The sequence below is a fragment of the Caenorhabditis briggsae genome (assembly GCF_000004555.2).
Source record: "Caenorhabditis briggsae complete genome, chrII, whole genome shotgun sequence".
In the NCBI taxonomy this organism is placed as follows: Eukaryota; Metazoa; Nematoda; class Chromadorea; order Rhabditida; family Rhabditidae; genus Caenorhabditis; species Caenorhabditis briggsae.
In genome coordinates, this window is record NC_013486.2 from 9,142,889 (window position 1) to 9,167,063 (window position 24,175).

General features: G+C 35.7%; 5 protein-coding genes and 1 non-coding gene across 6 annotated transcripts in view; 2 read left to right on the forward strand and 4 right to left on the reverse strand.

Moving 5' to 3' along the window:
* Nucleotides 1-13,669: 13,669 nt before the first annotated feature.
* CBG25621 lies at nt 13,670-16,039 on the reverse strand (the record flags this gene model as incomplete). Its single annotated transcript, XM_045242470.1, has 2 exons — nt 13,670-13,911; nt 16,027-16,039. The coding sequence occupies 2 exons, from the start codon at nt 16,037-16,039 to the stop codon at nt 13,670-13,672; spliced, it is 255 nt and encodes an 84-aa protein (XP_045098157.1).
* Nucleotides 16,040-17,382: 1,343 nt separating this feature from the next.
* Nucleotides 17,383-17,685, reverse strand: CBG25622 (the record flags this gene model as incomplete). Its single annotated transcript, XM_045242471.1, has 1 exon — nt 17,383-17,685. One exon carries the CDS (start codon nt 17,683-17,685, stop codon nt 17,383-17,385), a length of 303 nt encoding a protein of 100 aa, XP_045098158.1.
* A 2,415-nt stretch (nt 17,686-20,100) lies between these two features.
* On the reverse strand, nt 20,101-21,185 carry CBG02692 (the record flags this gene model as incomplete). The annotated part of the gene is made up of 4 exons (XM_002630912.1): nt 20,101-20,257; nt 20,303-20,406; nt 20,453-20,570; nt 21,145-21,185. 4 exons carry the CDS (start codon nt 21,183-21,185, stop codon nt 20,101-20,103), a joined length of 420 nt encoding a protein of 139 aa, XP_002630958.1.
* A 503-nt stretch (nt 21,186-21,688) lies between these two features.
* CBG02691 lies at nt 21,689-22,341 on the forward strand (the record flags this gene model as incomplete). The annotated part of the gene is made up of 3 exons (XM_045242472.1): nt 21,689-21,698; nt 21,747-22,173; nt 22,218-22,341. 3 exons carry the CDS (start codon nt 21,689-21,691, stop codon nt 22,339-22,341), a joined length of 561 nt encoding a protein of 186 aa, XP_045092234.1.
* A 255-nt stretch (nt 22,342-22,596) lies between these two features.
* Nucleotides 22,597-22,669, reverse strand: CBG28442. Its single transcript has one exon. It is a non-coding gene (tRNA).
* Nucleotides 22,670-22,757: 88 nt separating this feature from the next.
* The window catches only part of CBG02690, a gene marked incomplete at both ends in the record, with an annotated part of 6,074 nt that continues 4,656 nt past the window's right edge, over nt 22,758-24,175 (forward strand). The window contains 3 exon segments of the mRNA XM_002630910.1: nt 22,758-22,856; nt 22,904-22,984; nt 23,033-23,227. Coding sequence (XP_002630956.1) covers nt 22,758-22,856; nt 22,904-22,984; nt 23,033-23,227 — 375 coding nt within the window.

The following is a 24,175-nucleotide window of genomic DNA, read 5'->3' on the forward strand; positions in this document are numbered from 1 at the left end:
GCCAAAAGGCATCCTCGAAAGCCACCAAAAATCTTTGGCTCCGCCCAGAACTTGCCCAAGGGATAACGGAAAAAAAGTACTCGAGAAAAGGGGCGAAATAGATTTCCAATGTTTCATTTCACTATCTTTCTTATCGTTTTAGATTCAATTTTGAGAAAGAAAAAAGAAATAGGAGAAAAGAAAAAAACAGAATCAATGTGTATCTTTTCAATAAAATAAATGAACCTCAATTTATCCAAAAAGACGGATGTACTTCACGCGTTCTCCCTTCTCCTCGGGATCAAAATGATTGGAAGAATCGGAGAAAAAGGAGCACACACAAGAAAAAATGGGAGAGAGAGACTTGATTTCAAGTGCTTTTCGGTTTCGATCGAAATTATTTTTTGAGATTTTTGGAGGAAAATCTTGTGTGATATGGATCCTGATATGGATACGGTTTATTATTGAGGAGTCTGAAGTTCGAGTTTCTGGGAAATTAGAACTATGAGGAAACAATTACACCTTATAAGGTCAATCAAAAACAAAACCCTAAAATGAATTTGATCGAAACCGTATTTCAAGAAAAATTTTCAGATTTTGAAAAAAAACGTTTGGTGAAACTTCCCAATTTTCTAAATACCTGAAGCGAAATTTTTAAAGTTTGTCGAAAAAGAAGGCGAAGTTGAATTCTGGGTAAATACAAGTGTTTTACTGTATTTAAAAAACAAAGTTTCCTGGCAGAATTATCAGCTTATGACACATTTTGAGCTTTACAGTATTTTGCTAATAGTTGGGTTTTTCAAAATCGACTATAAGGTCAGAGACTGTAAGCTCAATTATCTTAACGTCTAGAAGAGATATCAAAAATGCGTGCACTAATAAAATGTTGGTGATATTTTGACAAACAATTTATCAGTTGACGGGATTTTGATATCTCTTATAGACAATGAGATAATTGAGCTCGAAATTTAAGTATATGATAGCCTTCTATTAGAGTGTTTACGATCATTTTACTGGAAAAATTACACTCATTTTACTGGAAAATTACGATAACTTTGCTCAAATTAGAGCCAAACTATCAAACTAGAACCTTTTGAACATTAAAAAACAAAAAGTGAAAATCAACTAGATTTCTGAATTTCAAAACAATTCTCATTTTGTTTATTTTCATCGCACCATCCCTCAATCATCAACTTTTTGTTTTTTCAACGATTTTTGCAAATAATCGAATTTTAACGAACAGGATTAGATGTCATATATTATTTAATGTATTCCATCCGCTGAATGTACACATAAATGTTACATGTACATTTAAAAATACATACATATCGTACGCTTCCCCCACACGGGTTCGGTTGGGCTGTTTTGCTTGAAATTCAACACCTCCTACTTCTCTCACCTACTTTCTATTCCGTACCCCCCTTATTTCTTATTCTCTCAAATTTTGCTAAAATCCAAAGAGAAATAAGAAAATGTGTCTCTCCTGAGCGTTTCCTCATCCTACTTGGAGATTTTGCCTGTCTAATTGGCACTAGTAAAATATTCATGATTTAACAAGAAGAATAAGGGACCCCTGCATCTTAGCTCTTCAGAGTTTTCGCTCAAATTTCGCATCCCTTTTTCGTTATTTACAAATGATTTACTTTTAGGTTTTACTTACCTCACTTGAAAAGCAAGTGATGAGGAGATGGGATTGTGTGGAGAAATGGGGGGGGGGGGAACATTTAAAGAAGATGCTTTGTGTTATGTCCTGTGGCTTTTCAGACACTTTGTGAATTTGGATTCTAAATGGGAATCATGGGTGAGATTCTGGGCATTGTTGACAATTGAAGAAGTTTGAATAATCTCTCCAGAATCGATTTTTTGAGACATCGTGGACCTTATGAATTAACTATAAGATACAGCACGAATCGACTCTACAGTTCCTGAATCCTTGGTATGAGAATTTTTAAAAGTTCAAAGAATTTATGAAAACAGAGACTCATGAAGGCAAAATAAGATACCGTATTTCCTCTAATAGAAGCCCGCCCGAACCGTCAACTTTGAGCTGAATTGTCTCGATTCCTGTAAAAGACATTTAAAAAATTGCCAAGTGATAAAATGTTTGTCAAAATTCAAAATATCACCAACATTTTATCAGTTGACACATTTTTCATATCTTTTACAGGAATCGAGATAATTAGGCTCAACGTTGATGGCTTGGGTGGGCTTCTATTAGAGGGAATACGGTATATTGAAGTTAGACATTTATCAAATGTAGGAAAGTGTGATGGGAAATTGCTCAACATTTTTCTGAAAACATGTGAAAAACTACTTTTTTCAGAAAATTTCCCAATATAGATAAACCTTTCAGGCGACTTTTCTCTGATAAAAAACGCAAAACATTAAACCACCTCCTTTGACCCACTCCGTCATCCTTATATCAAATCCGCTCAAATCGGTGGGTTCCATACGCAAATCATTTTTATCTGTTCATTTTAAATGTTTTTTTTTCTATTTTCGCTGCACAATATTTAGCTCTGCCTGTCCAGCTAAATTTATCTTTTATCCTAAATATTACAAGTCACTATGTTTTGACTGTTCAAAGAACTGTTCAAACTCCCCAGAACTTGAAAGGAACTCTGCGTCTCTATGTTAATCGCAGTATTTTATTAGAGAGTTTGAGAGATGGGAAACGCGTCAATCAAAAATCAGTCGACCTCAGAAATCCAAAAGGTTTTTTGTTTTGTGGACAAGTAAACAAGAAAATGGAGGTCTGGAGAAAAAATATGGGAGAAGAATAGATAAAAAACTAGAACATATTACGGTTGATTTATGGAAAGGAAACAGATCAATTAGAAGTAATCATGAAAGTTATAAGAAGATCGAGACGAAAATTGAAAGATTCATGAATGAATATAGTTTGCCGAGACCTAATAATGTCAAATTGGCCGCCTGAAAACATCAAAAGGACTGATAGTGAGACGCAAAGCATAAACCTCACGTCGATTTCAAAGTTTTAGAATGATCTAGAAATCTCGAATGATCTGGAAACAAAGATTGAACTACCAAGCTACTAGGAACATTACCGTTTAAGAAGATATACATAATTTTCAGTTGATTGTCAAGTAATTTGAATATTTTCCGGAGTCTGGAGCTTGGCTGTCAAGTTTTCGATCACTTTGACAATTCTAGAGGGTGTGAAATAGATTGAAAACTTTGCATTCAGAGAATTTTTTGAAAATTGATAGTTTTTCAGACATTAGCTGTATTGTGAAACCCCCTTTGGCCCGTCTTTGTACTGAAAACGAGGAAAAAGGGGGGGGGGGCTTCAGAAATCGGTAAAGATCTTAAAAACTAGTAATTTTCAAAAAGTTCTGTGAATGCAAAATTTTTCATTTAGGTCTGTTTTACACCCTCCACCAAAATTGTCAAGGTTATTGGAAATTTGACAGCCGAACTCCGGAGTCCGGATTTCTGAAAAGGGTGAAATTGACCGGAAATAAACTGAAAAATACGTTTTTGTATATCTTCTGTGGATATCTCGCATTCGTCTGGAAACATTAAGTTGACTATCAAGCTACTAGATACATAGATACCTATGAACTCAAACAAGATCTGAAAACTTAAGAAGCACCATGAAGTATTAGGCTGAAGAAATCTCCAGCCACTTCCAGTTTTGGCCAAAAAAAGTTTTAAGTCATGGGTCCTAAACTTCGGAAATTGTCCATCTAGCTTTTCCCCGAACCCCAAAAACCGTGTTGAAACCTAATTTTGGGTCTCTTAAACCAGATTCCAAGATTTTCCTTCCTCTTTCTACTTCTTTTTTCTTCTAGTCCATTCATCCGCACATCCTTTCTCTCTCTCTCGCCCATTTTGCCCAAAATTTCCTCGCTCAAAATTCCAAATTTTCTTTTCCAATTTTCTTTGTTCTTTTCCAATTGAAGTTAACTCCATTTTCATTGAATAATGCTGTGCTTAGGAATAGGGGGCCACATGTGTCTTCATGAAGTATTAGAAGGAGGAGGCAAGAAGAAGAAGAAGAAGATTTCGGAAAACACAAAATTGAATATTCTTAACGAAAACGACAAGTATTTATGCACATACTTTCTTAGTAAATGGTGCCGGGGCGAGCAGGAAAAAAGAAGGAGAAGACGAAGAGAGAATATGAATATGATGATGGAAATTCTCAATTTCTATCCGACTCATTTTAACAAATTAGCTTCGAACACGACAAAGATTTGACACTACAAATGTGTGAATATGGGAGGCATCGAATTTTTATGTTTTCTAGGGGAATAAGCAATTGGGAACATTCTGGACGTTAGCTAATGGGCTTAGCTAGCAAAATGGACCTAGCGAACAGCCTAGCAAATTTCGGAATCCATTTTTAGAATTTCAGAATCTTACGATCTTCGAATCTATTAATTTAAATAACTGAAACTTTCTTAAAGGGAGAGAACATGAAGAAAGTAAATGTCTGGAAACTTTTTTTCATATGAGCCAATCGAGGAGTTCAACTGGTGGGATAAGTACTGAATGTGCGGCATCGCTACCGTCTGAGCCACGCGGGCGAAGTTGGAGCGGCCGCCCGATGGCATACATAGAAGCGGACACGATAGCTATACGCAGAGTGAACATTAGGCGCTGTACACCGTTACGGCAGAATGTATACCTAAACTCCAAAAAATCCGAAAAATCTCCTGAACAATTGTTGCAATCTAGATAAAATCTATTGGTCAAGGATTCTGGGAACTAATGTCCAGGATAACATTTTAAAAGAGATCCTGGGAGATCTAGAATTCGAGGTAGGAGGGCGGACACATGTTCATCCAAAGCGTAACTTGATGACCAACTGGTCACTTTTCTTTTCGAAAAAAAAAACACAACCGGACGTAAGAAAGTTTTTTGCACCTGATTGATTGGTTTATTTACGAAATGACACTGGACAACGGCTCTCTTCTCTATGGGATCCAGAGGGAACGAAATGCATGGATACTCGCTTTCGAGTTTTTTGTTACACACTTTTTGTCCGATTTATCAGGCGAAACGACCAGGAGATTTTCGGAAAAACGGGGAACGAACTAGTACTAGTTGGCACCGCGAATGTTTTCATGATTGAAAAATATTTTAGTGTTGATTGGAGCAGAAGATAAATTAAATGATGATAGAGAGATGTGTTGGTGGAAGATCCATGATCAATTTCAGTGGTAAATAAAACGATTTTGGGGTTGAAGGGTCAGTTTCCATGAAACATGACACTTTTGAACTCAACACTTTTTTGTTTACAGCTTCTTTTTGATATAGTCTAGAGAAGATGATAAAAAGTTGAAAAATGGGTTTTCTGAAATTTTCAAAAAGTTTGATATATGGAAGTGTTTCCTTGGGTCGTAGAGAAGATGAAAAAATATTTGTGGCTGATCTTGAAGAAATAAAGTATTCTGGAGTATTAGAATTGAAACTGAAAATTTTGAATTCTGAAACTTAATAGAACTCTTGAAATCTGAATCTAAATTTCTAGACTTCTGAAACAAGAATTCTTGAATTCTGAAGTTAAAATTCTTGAATCCTGAAACTAAACTTCTGGAATTTCAGAACTAGAGTCATTGATCAAAGATCACAACATCAGGAATTAGTAACTTCAGCAAGTACAACTTTCACTTTTCGGAAGCGATCGTATGGAGACAAGTCTAGACACCTAATACTTGAAAATATTTCTGTGTTCTGAAAATCGAAAGTTTACAGAATTCCAGAAGTTCACCGAATCCAAAAAGTTCTCATAAATAAAATCCAACAACTTAGGGGATCTAGAGTGTATTCCTCCAAAAATGGGCGTGGCCTAGCAATGTGTGTCATCAGAATCCAAGAATCCTAGATTCTTCGAACTTCAGAAACTCAGATTCTTTAAAAAATCTCTTAGTCTCTTTTTTTTAAAATCTCTGTTATCAGAACTCAGATAATTTTCTGTATTCTACAGTAACTTTGGAGAAACAAGAACAAAACGAAAGTTTCAAAAGGATCAAAAACTATTTGAAACTCGAGTATCATCATTTTATGTTCAATTCGAAAGAACCCTAAAACTAACAAATGAAGCGATCGAAGCGAGATTTGTGGATGATAGAAAAATGTTCATTTTTCATTTTCTATCTCTCCATCTCTTATCACTTATCTATCTCTCTCTCTCTCCCAACCAAAAACTTTTTTTCAAAATGAAACGGCACGGATCGAGCGGATATATCGGAACGAAAACCGACACAAAAAACCAACACCGGATGGGTTTTTGGGATAAGTGTTTCAAAATTAATGGACACCCTTCTTCTTCTTTCTACTTCAGATGTCACTTGGCTTCTTTAAGTTTTTGGGTCATAAAAATTGATAAATGGTTAGAGGATTCATAGGATTCTAGGATCCTCGATACGCGTGCCAAAACCAACAAAACTTTTCAAGATAACAACAACAAAAAAGTTTAAGCGACAAAAACGATAACGAAACAATTTTTTGTCGCATTTTGATTTTTTTGTTTCTCCTGCCTCGAAAATTTCAAGAGCTTTTCGGAAATCAGTCTCTTAACAATTTGAAGCACTTTTTTGCAAATAGATAGTTGAAGCGAAAAAAAACGGGTGGGGGGGGGGGAATTGAAAGACAAAAAGAGAAAAAGAGAAACAAAGAAAACTTAACGGTAGGGGGGGGGGCACAAAAAAGCGAGGATGGGATAAATGAAGGAGGAGCAATTTACCGAGAAGTTTTCAAGAGTTTCGAGAAGTGGCTCGTTGATTCGGGAAGGAGTGAATTGAGGGGAGTAAATGGGATTTTTGGGATGGTGCCAAACAGGAAAAGCAACGTGTTTTCTATCGAGGTGATCAGATGGTCATTGTGACGTATGTTTCCGAATACTATGATTACTTTGAGGCATGCGTAGACATTGGGGCAACGACAGGAGAGCTTAGGGTTATATGTGCATTTTCCAGTTAAAATATTTATATTTTTGACAGGGACCGTGAAAAAATTGGCTCAAACTTCTATTATAGGTTTATGGTATTCTAATCACAGTAACCGAAAAATTCATATAATGATTTTCTTTTTCAATAGGTGATAACCAACTTCGGAGTCCAAAATAAGCAGTCCAGATTTTTTTTTCGATTTGACTGAAAGTTTCAAAATCTTATTATTCATTTTGCAATTTTCGGCTCTTTTTTTGTTACTAACTGTGTAATTATTCAGAAAGGAATTTGACGAAATTATTTGCCAATTACAAAACTTAAGTTTTTATTTCTCAGTTATTCAGAAATTTGTAAACAAATCTAATATTTCTGTTCAATTTTTTCAGGAATTCAAATTTGAATTTTTCCACTGAAAAGGTGAAAATATAATGTTTTTCAAATTGTTTCACAGCTTCGAATAAGATCTGCGTATTGCCAAAAGGTAAAATTTATTGTCCGGTACTCTAGGAAATTTCAACATTCCCGTTCATTGTACAAGTTTGCAACGGACTGTTATAGTTAGGAAATTTTTTTTCTAATTTTATCTTCAAATTCACAAGCTATGTTCAAAAATCCTCGTCTAGACATCTAAAATTACCTCCCACAACTTCTCAAAGATATTTTCCACAAATTCCATTTGATTAGGTAAAGTGAGTATTTTCTTATCCCCGAATTTATCCCTAATGTACCTCCTTCTCAAAAAATCCCGACTTTTTGCAGTAATACAAAATAGGATGAACTTTTATCGATGACACGGAAATCCAGTGATTTTTGAAAATCCAGTAAAACTCGGAGGATGTTCGGTGCCATTTTCTCCAGTCTTGAGTATTTTTCCTAGTCGGATCTATTTTATTCAGGATATTTTTGCACTGAATTGACGATTTCAGAATCCGGATTTTGGGGCGGCACAAATCCTTCAACCTAGGATTTTACGTTTTGACTCCTTTGGGAAAAAATTTGATATCCGAAATTTCAAGTTTAGGTTAAGTATTAATCTGGATCAGGAATAGGGGTTTTGAAATGTGATGATGAGGGATGATTTGATTTTTGGAAATCGGAGAGTATCGGGGGATCATCAAAGGGCATTCTTTGAAGTTCTTGCTATGATTCCGTAAGTTTTGGTTAGTCATCCAATTCAAAATTTCCAATGTATTTCAACATCTAATAGCATATGGATGTTTTGAAATTACTTCAGCCTTGAAGCATACTCAAATCAAAACATAGCCTCTTTGACTGTTCTGTGCGTACTGTGGGACAACACAGACATTGGATACGCAGAATTTTTCAAATCAAGGAAATCTCGTGACAATTGTAAGTCTCAAGATCTGAAAGCGACCAAAGTTCAATTGTGGTGTCTGGGGGAAGCTGGATGAATAAGTGAAAAAGAAGCAGGAAAAGGAACAAGACTGTTATAGTATTCACAAAATTAAAAAAAAAACACGAAGCCGAATATTTCATTGAAAAATTTCGGAAGAGGGTCATCAAAAAATTAATAGGATTATGAAATCATTATTCGAAAACACGGCTTTACAATTAGATTTGAAACAAAAATCAAATGTTTTTCTATGTCTTGTGATCAGGGATGTTCGGAACGGAGTTCGGATTTCCTAAAATTTGGAAAATTCTTTCTGTCATTTTTCAAAAATTTTGAAATCGGAATATTCGACATTCCGAAAAATTCCGGAAGCCCATTCTGAAAAACCCTGCTTGTGATAGTTATAATTCGGTATTTCCTACTTTTGGATAGTCCATAAGTTAGTCAAGGTTAAGTGTAGCTCGAGTTTTAAAAAAGGTCAGAACTTGTACTCGATTGCATGCAATCTTGTGCTTTTAATCACCAGGGTTCCTGGAGAATCTGTAATCAAATTCAGAATTTTTAGATTATTCGAATCTCATCACCTTGATTCCCAACATGATTTGACAACTCCGTTCTGTGGATTACTGTAGATTATATTCATCATGTATTCTCTGATGTTAGACAAAATCCTCAAATCTTGTTTACTCCGTACCATAGATTCGTGGGGTTTTGACCCTAGAAAATAAATCGCATTCCATATAAGGAGCTCAGAGAGAATGATTTCATAAATCGTTTTGTTTCCATCACTCCCGCACCAAACGACTTGTCAATCGTGTCGAAAATGCGCTCTAAAAACAAACTACTTTTTAATCGTCGGATGTTCGGAATGACCCCCTTTCGATACTTCTCAAAAAGAGTTCCGGTGCACTTCCTGTATATTGAAATGATCTTCTCCTTCTTCTTCTTCTTTCTAAGCTAGCCTCACTCCATTTTGCATTTCTCCTCTTTTCAACAATTCTTGACAAGAAAATTGTTCTTCACTCGGAAATAAGAAATTTGCTTCGGTTTTTCGATGCGAAAAGGTAATCCGAAAACGATAAACAAAAGGGACCAGAGCCCATTAGTGGTCCGAACGAAAAAAAAAAGTTTTTGGAGGCTTTTCATCAATTTGAAGATTTGTGAGTGAGTTTGTCTTCCATTACCCAATCCGAAAAGGAAAATTTATTTTCTTGACAAGAGAAAAGAAATTCAATTCATTCACGCATCAGGAGTCGTGATGTGGAGAAAAAGGAGAAAAAGTATTCTGAAGTTTGGCAGAAACAAGATGTCCATTCAATAAAGTAACGGGATGGAAAAGGAGAGAAATGAATGTAAATGGGTTTTACAAAATTGAGTCAGAATCAGTTTGGGTAAAAAAGTTTGTGAGCTTTTGAAAGAAAAAGTCAGTTTGGTGGAACCAAAATGTCAGAGGGTTAGAAAAATAGCTGAAAAGCCATGCCAAGGTTGAATATCATGAAAAAACCTACAGTACCGGTCAATAAGATCTACAAAATCGAGTTTTTCTTTGAAATTTTTAGAAGGTGTAAGACAAATCTAGATTGTAAAACTGCATTCACAGAATTTTTGAAATTCTGAGTTTTCCAGCTATGTATTCTGGAAGGCATAGCTATTTTGGCTAGGAAGCTGAAAACCTAGGAATTTTCAAAAAACTCTGTGAATGCAACGTTTTCAATGTAGGCCAGTTTTACGCACTCCAAAATTATCAGTGATTGGAAACTTGACAGTTGAGCTCCAGACTTCTGAAAATGGTAAAAATGACTGAAAGTTAACTGAAAAATAATTACTTGTATATCGTATTAACCACCGGTACTGTATCTTCAGAAATCAGCAATTTTCTAGTCTCAAAAATCACATTCTGTTTTCAGATGGTCTATTGCGATTCTGGGAAAAATTAGAATTGACTGGCAAGGCGTAGCCGTAAGTCGTGTATCGAAAAAAGATACCGTAAACACTCTAATAGAAGGTCACCTAACCATCCAACTTTGAGCCAATGTAATTCGGTTTTTGTGAAAGTTAACAAAATGAGGTTATTAACTGACAAATTTTTCATCATGATATCAGCAATTAGTTAACCACTTTTTGATATCTTTCACAGGTATCGAGATATATTGGATCAAAGTTGTCGGGCTGGGTGGCCTTCTAATAGAGTTTTTATGAGCACTTTGAGTTCAATTATCTCTGTTCCTTCAAAGGACATCAACAACTTGACAGCTGATAAAATGTGTTCCGTAAAGTTATCAATATTGGATGAGATAATAAATTTCTGATATCTTTTAAACGCAGCGAAATAATTGAGTTCAAAATAGTGGACAGTTTGGTGTGAGCTTCTATTAGAGCGTAACGATAAACGATAAATTAACACAAAATTATTTTGATTTTGAATTGAGGCTACTTGTGGGAAGAAAAACTAGAAAACTAGACTGGAACTCAAAAACAAAAAAGTAGAATATAACTGGAAGATGACCAAAATACGTCGGTATGAAGACGTCATGGATTTTTAAAAACTGATGTGACGCAGTCATAAAAAAAGAAGAATCCAATTTGAAGTATTCTACGTAGCCCACATGTGCCAGGTCAAAGAGTTGATCTACTCATAATCTAGGATAATATGATATAGTTCGCCCATATCTAAAAAATATCTGCTTTGTTGTTATTTTGTGTCTTACTATCAGAAGCAACTAAACATCAAGTGGGACGGTTCTGGATTGGTCGACAAAGATTTTCCGATTTTGTCGACAAATTTACGTTACAAATTATCGATAAATTTGCCGATAAAAAACGATAAAATTTTATCGATAAATTGTCGACAAAGAGCATTTTTATCGACAAATTTATCGACAAATTGTCGATAAATGTTGTTTTTATCGTTGTTTATTGTTGTTGTTGTTGTTGTTTATTGTTGTTTATACAATTTGTCGGTAATTTTTCGATAAATTTACCGGTAAGTTTGTCGATAAATTTGTCGTAAAGGGCGTTTGTCGACAAACCATTTGTCGATAAGGCACACTGCCTGTGACGTACATTTGGCTTTTATGAGTTTAGATTTCAACTCTTGTATTCATGATCATCTTATCTCAAGTAGATCCAATCCTACAATATACTACACCAAAGTCGAAGAACATTCGGAAGACTTCTGACAGGGCAGAAACAGAAGTTTTAGGTTCAAGAAATCAGACTACGATGACTTGTTAAAGAGGGCATGCTACAGTTTTATTTTTTGTGATCACGAGGACTACCCAGCAAATTTTGACATCACTTGAGTCGAATAAATAACGCTAAAATCCTATATCCCGATTAGCTTTAGGTGAAGATAAAAAGGGGTGATCATACAGAAAGTTACTAAATCTGACCACAGTATTTCTATTGGAGCGGCTCTTTACGGATCATCCAAATTTCTTTTTACTATTCATGAAATTTATAGAGTCGTTGGGATCAACATGATTGAAACCTGTTCACAGTATAATTTTCGCCAATAAACATAACAATAAATTGGAGCTTTCGCAATCTTCAAATTCTATAAATCGGTTCGATTTGAGAATAACGTGGCTGAAGGGCCGCAACAAGTTTTGAGCTAATTTATCTCGGCTCCTATGAGAGATTCAAAGAATGTGTCCACTGATGAAATGTTTGTGGTATTATGATAAAAATTTATCAATTTACAACTTTTTCGTATCTTTAATAGTAACCAAGATGAATTGGCTCAAAGTTAAAAGAAAAGAAAATCTTCTATCGCAAGTTTTTTTTTTGGTCCTAGCGCAAAATAATCAAAAAGGGTGTTCTCCAGAAATAAAAATTGATATTCTAAACTCATATATTCCAGAACATACTCTGAAAAACCCAAGATGAGAATTTTCGAGATCTTGTAAGAGTGATCATGGACGAAATTGACAATCCAGGATCGAACAGGTAATCGGCTTTGACGACACAGGAGATCAAGAGGTTACCCGTGTTCTTGGAATACGGATGAGTAGGCTTAAAGTTGGAAAATAAGATTTAGACCCTATTTTGAGGTATTAGGTAAGTTATGGAATGAAGTAAAACTGGAAAATATAGGTTAGATAGTTGTGATAGATAAAAAGGATTGGAGTTATCGATCAATGCTGATAAGAAAAAGTCAGAAAAAAAGAGTTTCAATGTTTTCAGATTTAGAAAGTTTCAAAGTATTTGCGGAAATTTTTTTGGCTTATTGCGAGACCCTTTCTGAGTTATGAAAATTTTGAAAATTTTCAGTACTTTTTTCAACTTTCAATTTCAAGGTCTTTATAAATGCATACCGTATTTCCTGTAAAAGATGCCCACTCGAGCCGCCAAAATTGAGCTTAAATATTTCGATTCCTGTAAGAGATATCAAAAAGTTGTTTATCATAATATCACGAATATTTTATCAGTTGACTAATTTTTGATATCTCTTACAGGAATCGAGATAATTGAGCTCAAATTTGACGGTTTGGGTGGGCTTCTATTAGAGGAAGTACGGTGTTTAGTTTCAGAAAGAAGGATGGAATTTTCAAAATTTTCAACATTTTTCAGCCAGTATCAATAATTTCATACTGGTAAAAGAAGAAATCCGAAAAGTTTTGAGAAGTTACACTTTTAAAACGGAGTCGCACAAAATTGAACATGAAAAATGTGTGTGTGGCGAAGAAATAAAGCATGATGATGAGCATAAAAGTGGGCGACAAATTGAAAATGAACGAATGGAAAGGAGAAAACGAGGATGAAAACGAAGAAAAAGAAGAAGAATAAGAACTTGAAGAATTAGAAAAGAACATAAAGAATAAAGAAAGACACTACTCTGAATCTTTTATTCCTCATCATCTTCTTCCGTCTCCCAGCCACTCATCGTCCCAACAAAAATTCGACTTTTTCCCAAAAATCATTTGAATTCAGTTTCGAAAAGATTCAAATTTCATGAAAACTGTGGCGCCAGGTTGGCGGGGGACATGCTAACACAGTAGGAGAGAACAGCTTGGGGGGGGGGGGGGTTGAATGACAAAAAACGGAAACCTATCGAAGCGGGGAACAGTGAAAAATCTGAGAATAAAAACGGAAGGAGGCGAATTCATTTTGTTAATTAAATCGACCGGAGATTTTGGGTTCTGGTGGTCGAAAAAATGCTGGGAGGTGCCAGGTAGGGTTTTAGAAAATGTTTTATGGAGAGGTCGAGGAGGAAAAGAGATTTTATAATTCTCAATTTTTGGAATCTGGGTATCCTGAAAATTCAAGATGTTTAGATTCTGAAACATTGATTTCAAGGCTCTGGAAGACCCGTAACTATTAAAATCTAGGTACCTCACTTTCATAAGAATTCGTTTTATGGTTTCAGGATTCTCTGATTTTTTTCCGAAAAAAAATTGACAAGTCCTTCTAGTTTTCACTCTACAACCCCATTTCTTTCCAAAATTTTCTCCAATTTTTCCAGGAGGACCACACACAAAGTGAACCCGAAAAAGACTAAACAAAAAAGCCTGAGCAGTCCCCATCCGACTGGAATTTTCCCACTTGAGAATGAAGAATGCTCCTCGAGATTTGAGATTTCCGAAATATTTTTCGAAATTCGTTTTCCGAAGTTTTTCACGACGTCTTCATTCTTCGCTTCTCTGTTTTGTTGAAAAACTGAAGACGTTATTTTTGAATTCAACTTTTATTTTTCAGAAGAATCGAAAATTCGGGGATGATGAGACAATTTTGGAAAGGAGAATGAAGAAAATAAGAATTGAATTTTAAAATTAAATAGGAATCTAGAGTTTTTGATTCTAGAAGGTTTGATTCTAGTTGGTTATTCTGATCCTCAGGTTTTCCGACCTATCCAAAGATTCTATCAAAAGTTTCAAAAATCCAGAAATTCGAAAAGTTAAGAAAAATACGAAAACATTGAAAATTCGAATTTTCAGATTTCCCGAAAAGAAAATTTCAAAAAATCAAGAATCTCAAAAAAATCTTCAAAAAATCGATATTTTGGGATTATCCAAAAATTACAATACATAAAGATAACAATATAGAAAAAATATTCAAAAAAAAATATTTTTTTGAAATTTTCCGATAAATTCTCTCTGGAAAATATGAATCTAACCAAGCCTTTGAAATTCCGAAATTAGAAGGTTTTACGGAAATTTTGTAATGTGGGGGAGGGGGGGGGGGTCTGAAAATCAAGAAGCTGAAATTCTGAATCTTCTAAAATCTGAACAAAAAATCTTGCAAATATGTGCAACAAAAAAAATCTCGAAACGAAAACTCCAACAAACTGGAAATTTGAAATTTTGGATTCTCTAGAATCCCAAACATCCCAAAACAATTTCAACTTCAAATTCAATTTTGTTCTCTCCTGATGAAAATGAAGAAAAAGATAATGAAAACTTTTCTCTTTTTTTTGGAATGAAAGAGTCAAAAAGTTGGTTGAATGCTGGGAAAAAAGAGCACTAACTAATAAAAAATGAGCGCATCGAGAGTGCGAAGAAATAAAAATTATTGAAAAAAAAAGTTGAAGTTATTTTTTCTTCCTTCATCTAATTCGGTTCAAATAAGTTCAATTGCAAATACATCCGGAACACTTTTTTCCATTTTTTCCGTCCAGAAACCAAAAAAAAAATTAATTTCAAAGTTTTGATGTAAACAGAGAAAAATGATTCCAGAATCTTCTGCGGATTGTATATTTTCCCATTTTGATGATGTTTTTGCCGTTTTCCTTCCTATTCAAAAAAATGTTCGATGAAAACAATTTCCGATTTCTGCATTTTTTTTCTGAAAACAGTTTGTATCAAATGAATTGTTTTGTCTTTCAAGTATCGAATTTCGAATGGCGGTGGTGGTGGTGGTGAAGAACGCTTGGAAAGAGAAGAGGTTGTTTTGAGGATTTCGTTTTGAAAAGAAGGCGAACGGAAATTTACTTTTAAAATTTTCGGATTCGCAGACAACTAGATTTGAATAGAATGTTTTGGTTTTCACCGTTTCGTTGGATTGTTAGGTTTCAAATACCATAAAATCTGTATGAGAGGGGCCGGCCCTCCGACTGTTCTACGGTACCTCCGGTGGGCCCTTCTACTACAGGGGCCCTTCAATTAGCGGGAGCCCTTATATTTTTCCAGATATTTTTTACAAAATTTTTCATTGAAAACATTTTTAAGCAAACAAGAGTTTTTCAACACATTTCTGGGAAATTGTGGAATTTCGGGAACATTGTTCACTAAAAGCCCCCTCCGTACAGATTTTATGGTATTTTAAAATGCTTTCTCATAATCTAGGTATCTCATGATGTGAGAACTTTAAGATCTTTCGAAATTTAAAATTTCAATAAACCGTAAAACCTTCAATAGAAGGGCTCTCGAACTGTCAAGTTTGAGCTCCGTTATCTAAATTCCTATAAGAGATATAAAAAAGTAATCAACTGATAAAATATTTCTGATGGTATGATAAACTATTAATCAGTTAACAACTTCTTCATATATTTCACAGGAACCGAGAAAAGCTGGCTCAAAGTTGAAAGCCAAAAGACCCTTCTATTAGAGGGCTTACGGTGTTCGAAATCTTTGAATCGCTAACCTTGTATGTTGTAAAATTCTTCAAAACTACAGTAACTCTCTATAGGATTTCTGAGAAAACATGAAAAAGAATTTCCAGTCATTCGGGATGAATCCTCCAAAAACAAACGTCTTCTTCAACACTTCTCATCAAAAATGTAAAGGAGATGGTTTCAAAAAAAGTTGAAGAGTTTTGCACAATGAGACACACAACCCAAACAGACCATCAACACCGCCAAATTTTGACACATCTTCTAGTTTTTAATCGTCGATGAATGAAAATACGAAGAGTTTTTGAGGAACAAAAAAACTTGAAGAAACCAGCGGAGATATGCATTTTTGAGTGTCGTATATATATCATAAAATGTTTGAATCCAAAAACGAAAAGAAAGTTTTTGTTCACTTTTTTTCCATCAATTGACTTTTTCCGGAGGGACCCAGTATATACGGTAGTTGTTGAAAATTGGAGTAAAGGTTGGCCTCTTTTCGAATGTCGGAAGAAAGCCATATGTCAGTGAGTTATGAGGCATTTCTATGGCGCCAGATTAGGGAGTATGGGAAACGAGGAGACGCAGAGAAAATGAAACGGAACATCATGAAAATCATTACAAGGGCAAAATGAAAGAGATTTCTTCCAGGGATCTCAAGCAGGGATCTACCGTATACCAGAAGATGTGAATTGTGAAAGAAACGAAAAAACTCAATTTCCGGTTGAATCGGAAAAGAGAGAAAGGAGGCAATAAATTCCAAAGGACCAAATTCTGACTCCAGATTCGATTTCATTCAATTCTTCCTTTTTTCTCACCCTCTTCTTTCTTTTTCTAATGAGCTTAACATATGTAAATTAGACATGAAATTTATGGTTTTTTGAGGTAGATGGAAAAAAGAGTGTTCAAATGAAATTGGATTTGTACTAGAGGATGGGAAATTAGGGGGGGGGGGAGTTGTGCAGATTACAAGGGTTGATATGGTTTGGGGTTGGGAAAAATACTAGAAATATTAAGGGAGGGGTTGGATACATTAGGTTTAGGTTATCAAGGGAGAGACACCATTCTCAAGTCTATGTCTACTTTGAAAATATTGAATTTCTTTTGGGGCAAAAAGTTATGAAAAAGTTTGTGATAAATCATGTTTTCTGCGAGGTTCCAGATTATATTCCTCAAACAATTGTTTCTGAAAACGAAGTAGCAAATTTCAGAAAAAAAAATCAGAAGACGTTGTCGAAAGTGGATGGTTGATGGTATTTGAAGTGGAATCAAATTTATTTAAATACTCTAGAATTAGAAACAAAAAACACTCGATTTCCGAGAAATCTAAAAAAATTACCGACTTGGTTGAGATATCGGAAATCTTGATATCGGAAATCTTGATATCGGAAATTCTGATATCGGAAATTCCGATATCGAAAATCTTGATATCGGAAATTCTGATATCGGAAATTGTGATATCGGAAATTGTGATATCGGAAATCTTGGTATCGGAAATTCTGATATCGGAAATCTTGATATCGGAAATTCTGATATTGGAAATCTTGGTATCGGAAATTCTGATATCGGAAATTCTGATATTCTCAGTTTTCTCCTCCGAATCTCACATTCGCCAAACTGGACTTTTCAATCGCCTTCTTCTCGTATTCATCAAAAATCGCCTTCTTCTCGTCTTTATTCATTTTCGTAATCGAACTTTTCATTGATTGGAGCTTTTCCGCGATTTCATCGAACTTTCGTTTATGTGGTTTTGCGATTTTCTCAGTTTCAGCCACCACCAGTTTTTCAAGGATTTCCAGTTTTTCAAGGATTTCATTCTTGTTCAACGGCGATTCTGTTTTCGGGTTTTCTTCAGTTTCCGTTCCCCCTTCATCGTTGTTAGTCATGTTTTCTGGAAGATTCTAGAGTAATTAACGATTCATTTATCGTTGAAAACATGATATTGATAGCTGGGACTTTAGATATGGAAAATTACAAGAAAATTGATTCCAAATTGGAAAAAGAAGTATGAAAATTTTCATTTTCGCTTCGGCGGATACAAGTATGAGAAATCGATGTAATGACACAGAGAAACAGAAACAGGAACACAAACTATACATTCAGTTTGTAGGAAAAACATTTTGTAAATTTAGATTTATTTATTTACGATTCAAAAGACATCTAAAATTCAACGAGCTGTTTCTATCCGACAACGTCATGAATTCCGGAGGCTTTTCCAATTTCTTAGCCATCTCCAATGAGTTCATCTGATTAATACACTTGTTTGAAAGCTTCGGCATTGCGTATTTGTCAGCATAACATTTTTTCATATCCAATTTTCAAATTATTGAGAAGATGATATTCAACAATTCCAAGAACCGATGAGACCTGGAAACGGTCAGCCATTTTAAGAAGCGTCTCTACAGTCAGATCTGCGAAATCTCTATAGATATTCGCCTAAAAATCGATAAATGTCTACCATTTGGAAATCGTGGATTCGGATAGAAACTCTTAATAAGAAACTTGTTTGATTTCGATTTCTTTCATTTGTCCTTCTTTGAAACTTGCAGAGAAAAGAGTCGAGAATTCCTCTTCTATTTTCAGTTAATTCAGTTTCGAGACTGAAAAAACAAAAGGAAAATGGGACACAAGAATTACAGCCACAGCAGAATACGCTTTATTTGGTTGCGTTTTTGTTTTTGAAATCTCTGCAAACACCGATCAAAGCTCTAATTAGCAATCATTCTTATAATATTAGGTTGTTCGGAAAGTCCTTTCCACTTTTGATATGTTGTTTTCAAACTTCGTTTTCTTGAAGGGGATAAAAGCGAGGAAGTTGTCGTTTTATCAGTATGCTGGTGAGGTCTAGTAGTGTCTACATCCCAACGGAAATCATTCTCCTCTTTTCGTGCAGTGAGATATGCCCACCGTTTTCGCCTCTAATACTTTCCATTTTTGGACTACCATTTTATTTGTATTTCTACCTGACCTCAGATCCACTGAAATCAATCACCAATTTGTGGAGGTATAACTTAGAAAAATCAGACTTATACAGTATAAGTCTGATTTTTTCATTCATCCTGAACTTTAGCTGCCGAGGACTAAATATATACTCCTGGAATCATCACAATTCAAAAATCAAACCACCTTTTTCATTTTTCGAATTTCTGAGCTTTAAATAATCAAAATGAAGGCTTCTAAGAAACTTGGATACTGTCGGATACTCATGTGCTCTTCGATATCATTCCCTTACGCCCCATGTTAAAGCGAGCTAAAAATGGGAGACAAAACGCTGACGACTTGACCATTTCTGCAATCAAAAAATTTTTGCTTTTGTGAAATTGAAACACTTTGCTTGTACCCTGGTTCCCAAGAAATTTTGAAAAATTCCGAAACTTCCGAAAATCCGAAAATTTTAAAATCGGAATATTCTGAAATTCCGAATTTTAGAAAATCGCAATATTCCGAATTTTTAAAAATCGGAATTTTGCGAAATTCCGAAAAAGTCCGTTCCGAACATTACGTTCCGAACGGTATTCTACACATTCCGTCCAACCGTCAATCATCTAAAGTCTCCGCTACTTTGCACTCTATTTCATCAGCGAACAAGGAAGAAGAATTAAAAGTTGGCTAACGGTCGGATGACGAAAAAAGATGTTGCGAGAAAAAGTGTATGGATGGGTGGTCATCCTGATTGCACTTTTTATTTTTTTTGTAATATTTTTGGGGAGAGATAGAAGTGACATCAAAACTGGTCAAAACGCTGAGGTATCCGCCGTCCAAGTTTTTCTGTCTTTCCCAACTTTAACAATCCATTTTCAACAGTGGTATGGGTTGTCCCCAAAGTGATTGACATTTCACGGGTAGATTGGAAAAGGTCCCATTCTACTAGATCTTTCAGCTTGTCTGAATCTTGAAGAACGTGTTTCCCGACACAAGTTTCATCTTTCATTGAAAAGTCTTGGTTCTTGAACTTGTCAACCCAATTTACAACGGTGTCTCTATGGGGGCATTATCTTTGTAAACTTCCAACAGGCGGTGATGAATATCGGATACTTTCAGGTTAGAAATAAATGTAAACAATATACAGAAATTTCACCCAAAAACAGTGGGTGTCAAAAGGGGCATCCCGTTAGCAAGCGGAATGAGAGCAGGTCAAATGATGGTTATTGTGAACAACCTTATCATCTTATACACCATATCCGGTGACACACATGTTACTGTGCTAGCTCAGTTAAGAGAAATGAGGAAAACAAAAGTGCACAAAAACTTAGTTTCCAACCTAATACATTTTACTTATCAATAAAAAGTTCAAATTCATATTAATTATCTCCAAAAATATTCGGTCTTTTCTCAAGATGAGAACGGAAGCAATCTCTGATGTTGTTGAAGTTTTGCATACAAAAAACATGAGTCACTTGCTCATTTGGAACGGTTCCTTGGGCGGCACAATATGGAAGACATGCGGGAAGAACATTGCTAAAATAAAAGACAACTGATTGGCTCTGAAACATTATGACCTACTTCTTCTTGCAACATTCGGTATGATCGGCTCTAGAAGAAGCACAGTCCCACATCAACTGAACTGTTTGATTCTTTGGTCCACAAGTGTTCAGGTAGTGAAGCATCTGGAAGCATTTGATCTTCACATGTCTTATAAAAATGCTGACTTACATTCCCTTGATGGATTGCTTCGAAGTCACAGAATCTCTTCTTGCACATTTTATCAGCGGTTTTTTGTCTGGCACAACATGCCTTCAACTTTTGATTTGAATCTCTTCTGGCCAAACATCTGAAAAACATACAGTAACATAACGTACACAAAAATATGTTTCAGTTGATTTTCGGCTAGTTAAAAAATTTCAGAAGTCAGGAGCTCGGCTGCCAAGTTTCCGATCATTTGACATCCGTTTACACTGTTTTGCATTGTTTTTGTATTGAAAACGTCAAAAAAGGTGCCTTTCAGAAGTCGGCAAATAGTTGAAAAACTAAGAATATTCTGAAAATTCTGTGAATGCAAAGTTTTCAATATAGGTCTGTTTTACACCTTCCTAAATTTTCAATGCAATATTTTTCATCTAGGTCTGTTTTACACCCTCCAAAGTTTTCAAACTGATCTGAAACCTGACATCCGAGCTCTAGACTCTTGAAATTTGTCAAAATGACCGAAAATCAACTGAGTTTTTTTGTATATCTTATGGACCGGTACTATATCTCATTACTTGTGAAAAGTATCAAAGCATAGTCAACTAATAACATTTTTGCGATGTTATGATAAACAATTTATCAATTAACAACTTTTTTATATCTTCTTCAGGAAATGAGATAAATGGGCTCAAACCTAAAGAAGAACTTTGAAAACTTACATTATAACCAGAAAGCACAGAATCAAAACGTACAGTCTCATGGGTGTACAACTAGTAACACTGGTGCATTCTATTCAATATCCCACCCTTTACACCCCTTCTTCAAATTTGCATATGACTGTCATAAAGGTTCAAGAGGTGAACGAGTGTGAAGAGACACAGACAATTGCCATGAATATCTTTTTTCTGTTTTCTGAACTTTCATCTCAACTTGAGAAATGTGGATATCTGTTTTCCATTGTCTTTTCTCGCTTTTCCGTCGAGATTTCCACAAAACGATGGCTAATTGATAAGGGCAAAACGAGAATTTTTGAGTGATAAGAAGCGACGCCTTCCCTGCTTATTCGATCCGTCTATTCTTCATTTTTCGAGAACAATCGAAAGAAACAATGAAGCTTCTCCTGTTAGCCGTTTGTGTCATCGGTTAGTTCTTATTTTTGACCTAGTTTCCCCTAGTTTTGATGATTTCATGGTCGTTAAGTTTCAGGAACTGTCACTGCCTACGAAATTGTTCCTCATGCTAGCGGACTAAAGTCAAAAGGAGATGTTAGAAGGTAAATTTTCCTGCCATCTTTAATTTAATAAAATTAAAACTCTCAGAGCTCCACTCCCTTCGATTTCCTCATTCGCTCCATTGGCCAAATCCCTTCGTCCGGCTTCGACCGGAGTTCGTCGTGCTCCAGAAGTCGTCACCATTCCAACACGAAAAGCCTATCGTCCAGCGAATCCTCCAAAAAGAATTCCAATGACTCTTCCACTTCTTCCACCACTTCAGCCTCTTCCACTTCCACAGTTCATCCCAGTACCAGTTCCAGTTCTTCCTCCACAAGATCTTCCAACTCTTCCAACTTTGGCTCCACACACTTTCCCAACATTCACACCAATTCCTGGAATGCCAACGATGCCAGGATTGACAATGCCACCAAGTTTTCAGCGCCTTCTCGGAATTACTACGACTACAATGAAACCAGCTGAGAAGACCGAAGAGACTGAAGAATCTGAATCAAGATCAGGGTCTAGAGCTTATAGGTTAGTACTATTCAAAATTTATTAGAATATCAGTTGATTTTCAGTGCTCCAACGTACAACAAGGATCTGAATACAGTAAGATCGAGACTCTCGAAATTCGTCAGAGGAAGTGATAAGAAAGCGACGAAAGCAGAGGATAATGCCGATTGGATTGTTCCATTCCATTAATTCGTTTCCTACAAACTAATAATTTATTAATAACTCGATAATAATAAACCATAGAACCTCTGATGACCTAGTTTTGTCTCTGATTCAACAATAACGTGAATTTTTGTCATTGAATCCAATGCCCTTCCACGATTACAATCAAGAGGGAGAAGAAAAAAATACAATACAAGTAGTTCTTAATTAATTCTTATAGATAGCTTCGTCGTTATCCGCGTCAACACCCAATCGGATAAAAGTAAGTTCGGCAAAACATCAAGCCACCTAGGGGACTCGAACCCCTGACCTTAAGATTAAAAGTCTCACGCTCTACCAACTGAGCTAAGGAGGCCATTGAGGGAGAAGGGTCAGAGGGAATAAACATTCCGTAGACAGAGAGAAGACGAGACAACACAAGAAAACAGAGAGAGCGTTTGCAGATGGCAACAACCAACAATAGTTTCCATGTGAAAGGAAAGGAAGAAGTACAATTCGATCGAAAAAATGTGGTGGTGGCGTGTGATGTGGTGAATGGAAAGGTGTGAAATCTTGATCTGGAAACTTAGAAAATTCAAGAATGTTTTAGATTACATATGTGGATGTAAGCAGTCAATTGATGGGCGTTTTGTTCGCTGGAGACGAGATTCTGAACGTCAATGGAGGAGTGGTTGGAGTTCAACTTTCGCTGTGTTTTATCTAGAATCTTCGGTTTCAGAATATCAAAACAACTGCTGATTTCATTCGTGCAATCAGTGCGAAGCTTCCCGGAAAAGTGACCATTGAATTCATGAGAGATGACCATTGTCTGGTTAGCGAAAAACAGTTGCCACCTCGTCGTCCAAATACTCAAATGACCGAATTGACACTGACTTATCGTGGAGGAGCTGCCACTGGAATTATCATCCATAGAGTTAGTTCTTATCCAGATATACAGTACCGGTTAATAAGATAAACACAACAACGCGAATAAGTTGCGAAAGTCGATACAATAGAACAGTCTCTCTTTTTCTGCCTTTAAAAATTTTGGGCAGAACGTTTGGATTTCAAAATAAGTAAAAATTATGAAGGGGACAAAAACACACGGAATGAGCCTAAACATGTCCATTTTGGTCAAGAAACCAATGAAGAGATAGATTTTTAGAAAAAGCAACGGAAAAATGCAACTTTTATAGGTTTTTGGGGATCTATTAAAAACCATTGATTATAAATATTTCTAATTAAGTAACTTATGTGCAGTATTTTGTCGCAAACATTTTGATATAATTTTTTTCGGAAACACTCAAAAATAAGGTAGGAGACAGGTTTTAAATCAATCGGATTACTGTAGATTTGCAGAAGAACAAATTTCGTAAATTATTTGCCGTGCAAAAAAATGTATTTTTTGGATTGACTTTCGGCCATTCTGACTATTTTCAGGAGTCTGGAGCTCGGCTGTCAAGTGTCTGATGTGAAATTCTATAAAATGCTGGATTAAAAAATGCTTGAGATATTTACACTGACTCATCAGATCAGAAACCCCACCAAGGAAGAAAAAGTGCTCATCAGCTAGGAAATGGGAATTTAGATTACATTAGAAATTTGAAAATAGAAGAATGAGAGTTCATCAGATGGGAAACGAATGGGAAACGAATGGGGGAATAGGTCGAATGACCTAGAAGTGAAAATCGCCCAGAACGACACACACGCATTCGTCCTCTCCTTCTCCGTTTTTCCTTCTTTTTTTTCGTCATCCCAGTCATATTTTTTGGACGAGTGAGAGCGAATGGACGGACGGACGGACGGCCGGGCACGGACAAGCAGACACACAGAGTCGGTACCAAGCAGCACCGGCCGCTGGCCGTCTCTGTGTCACTGAAAG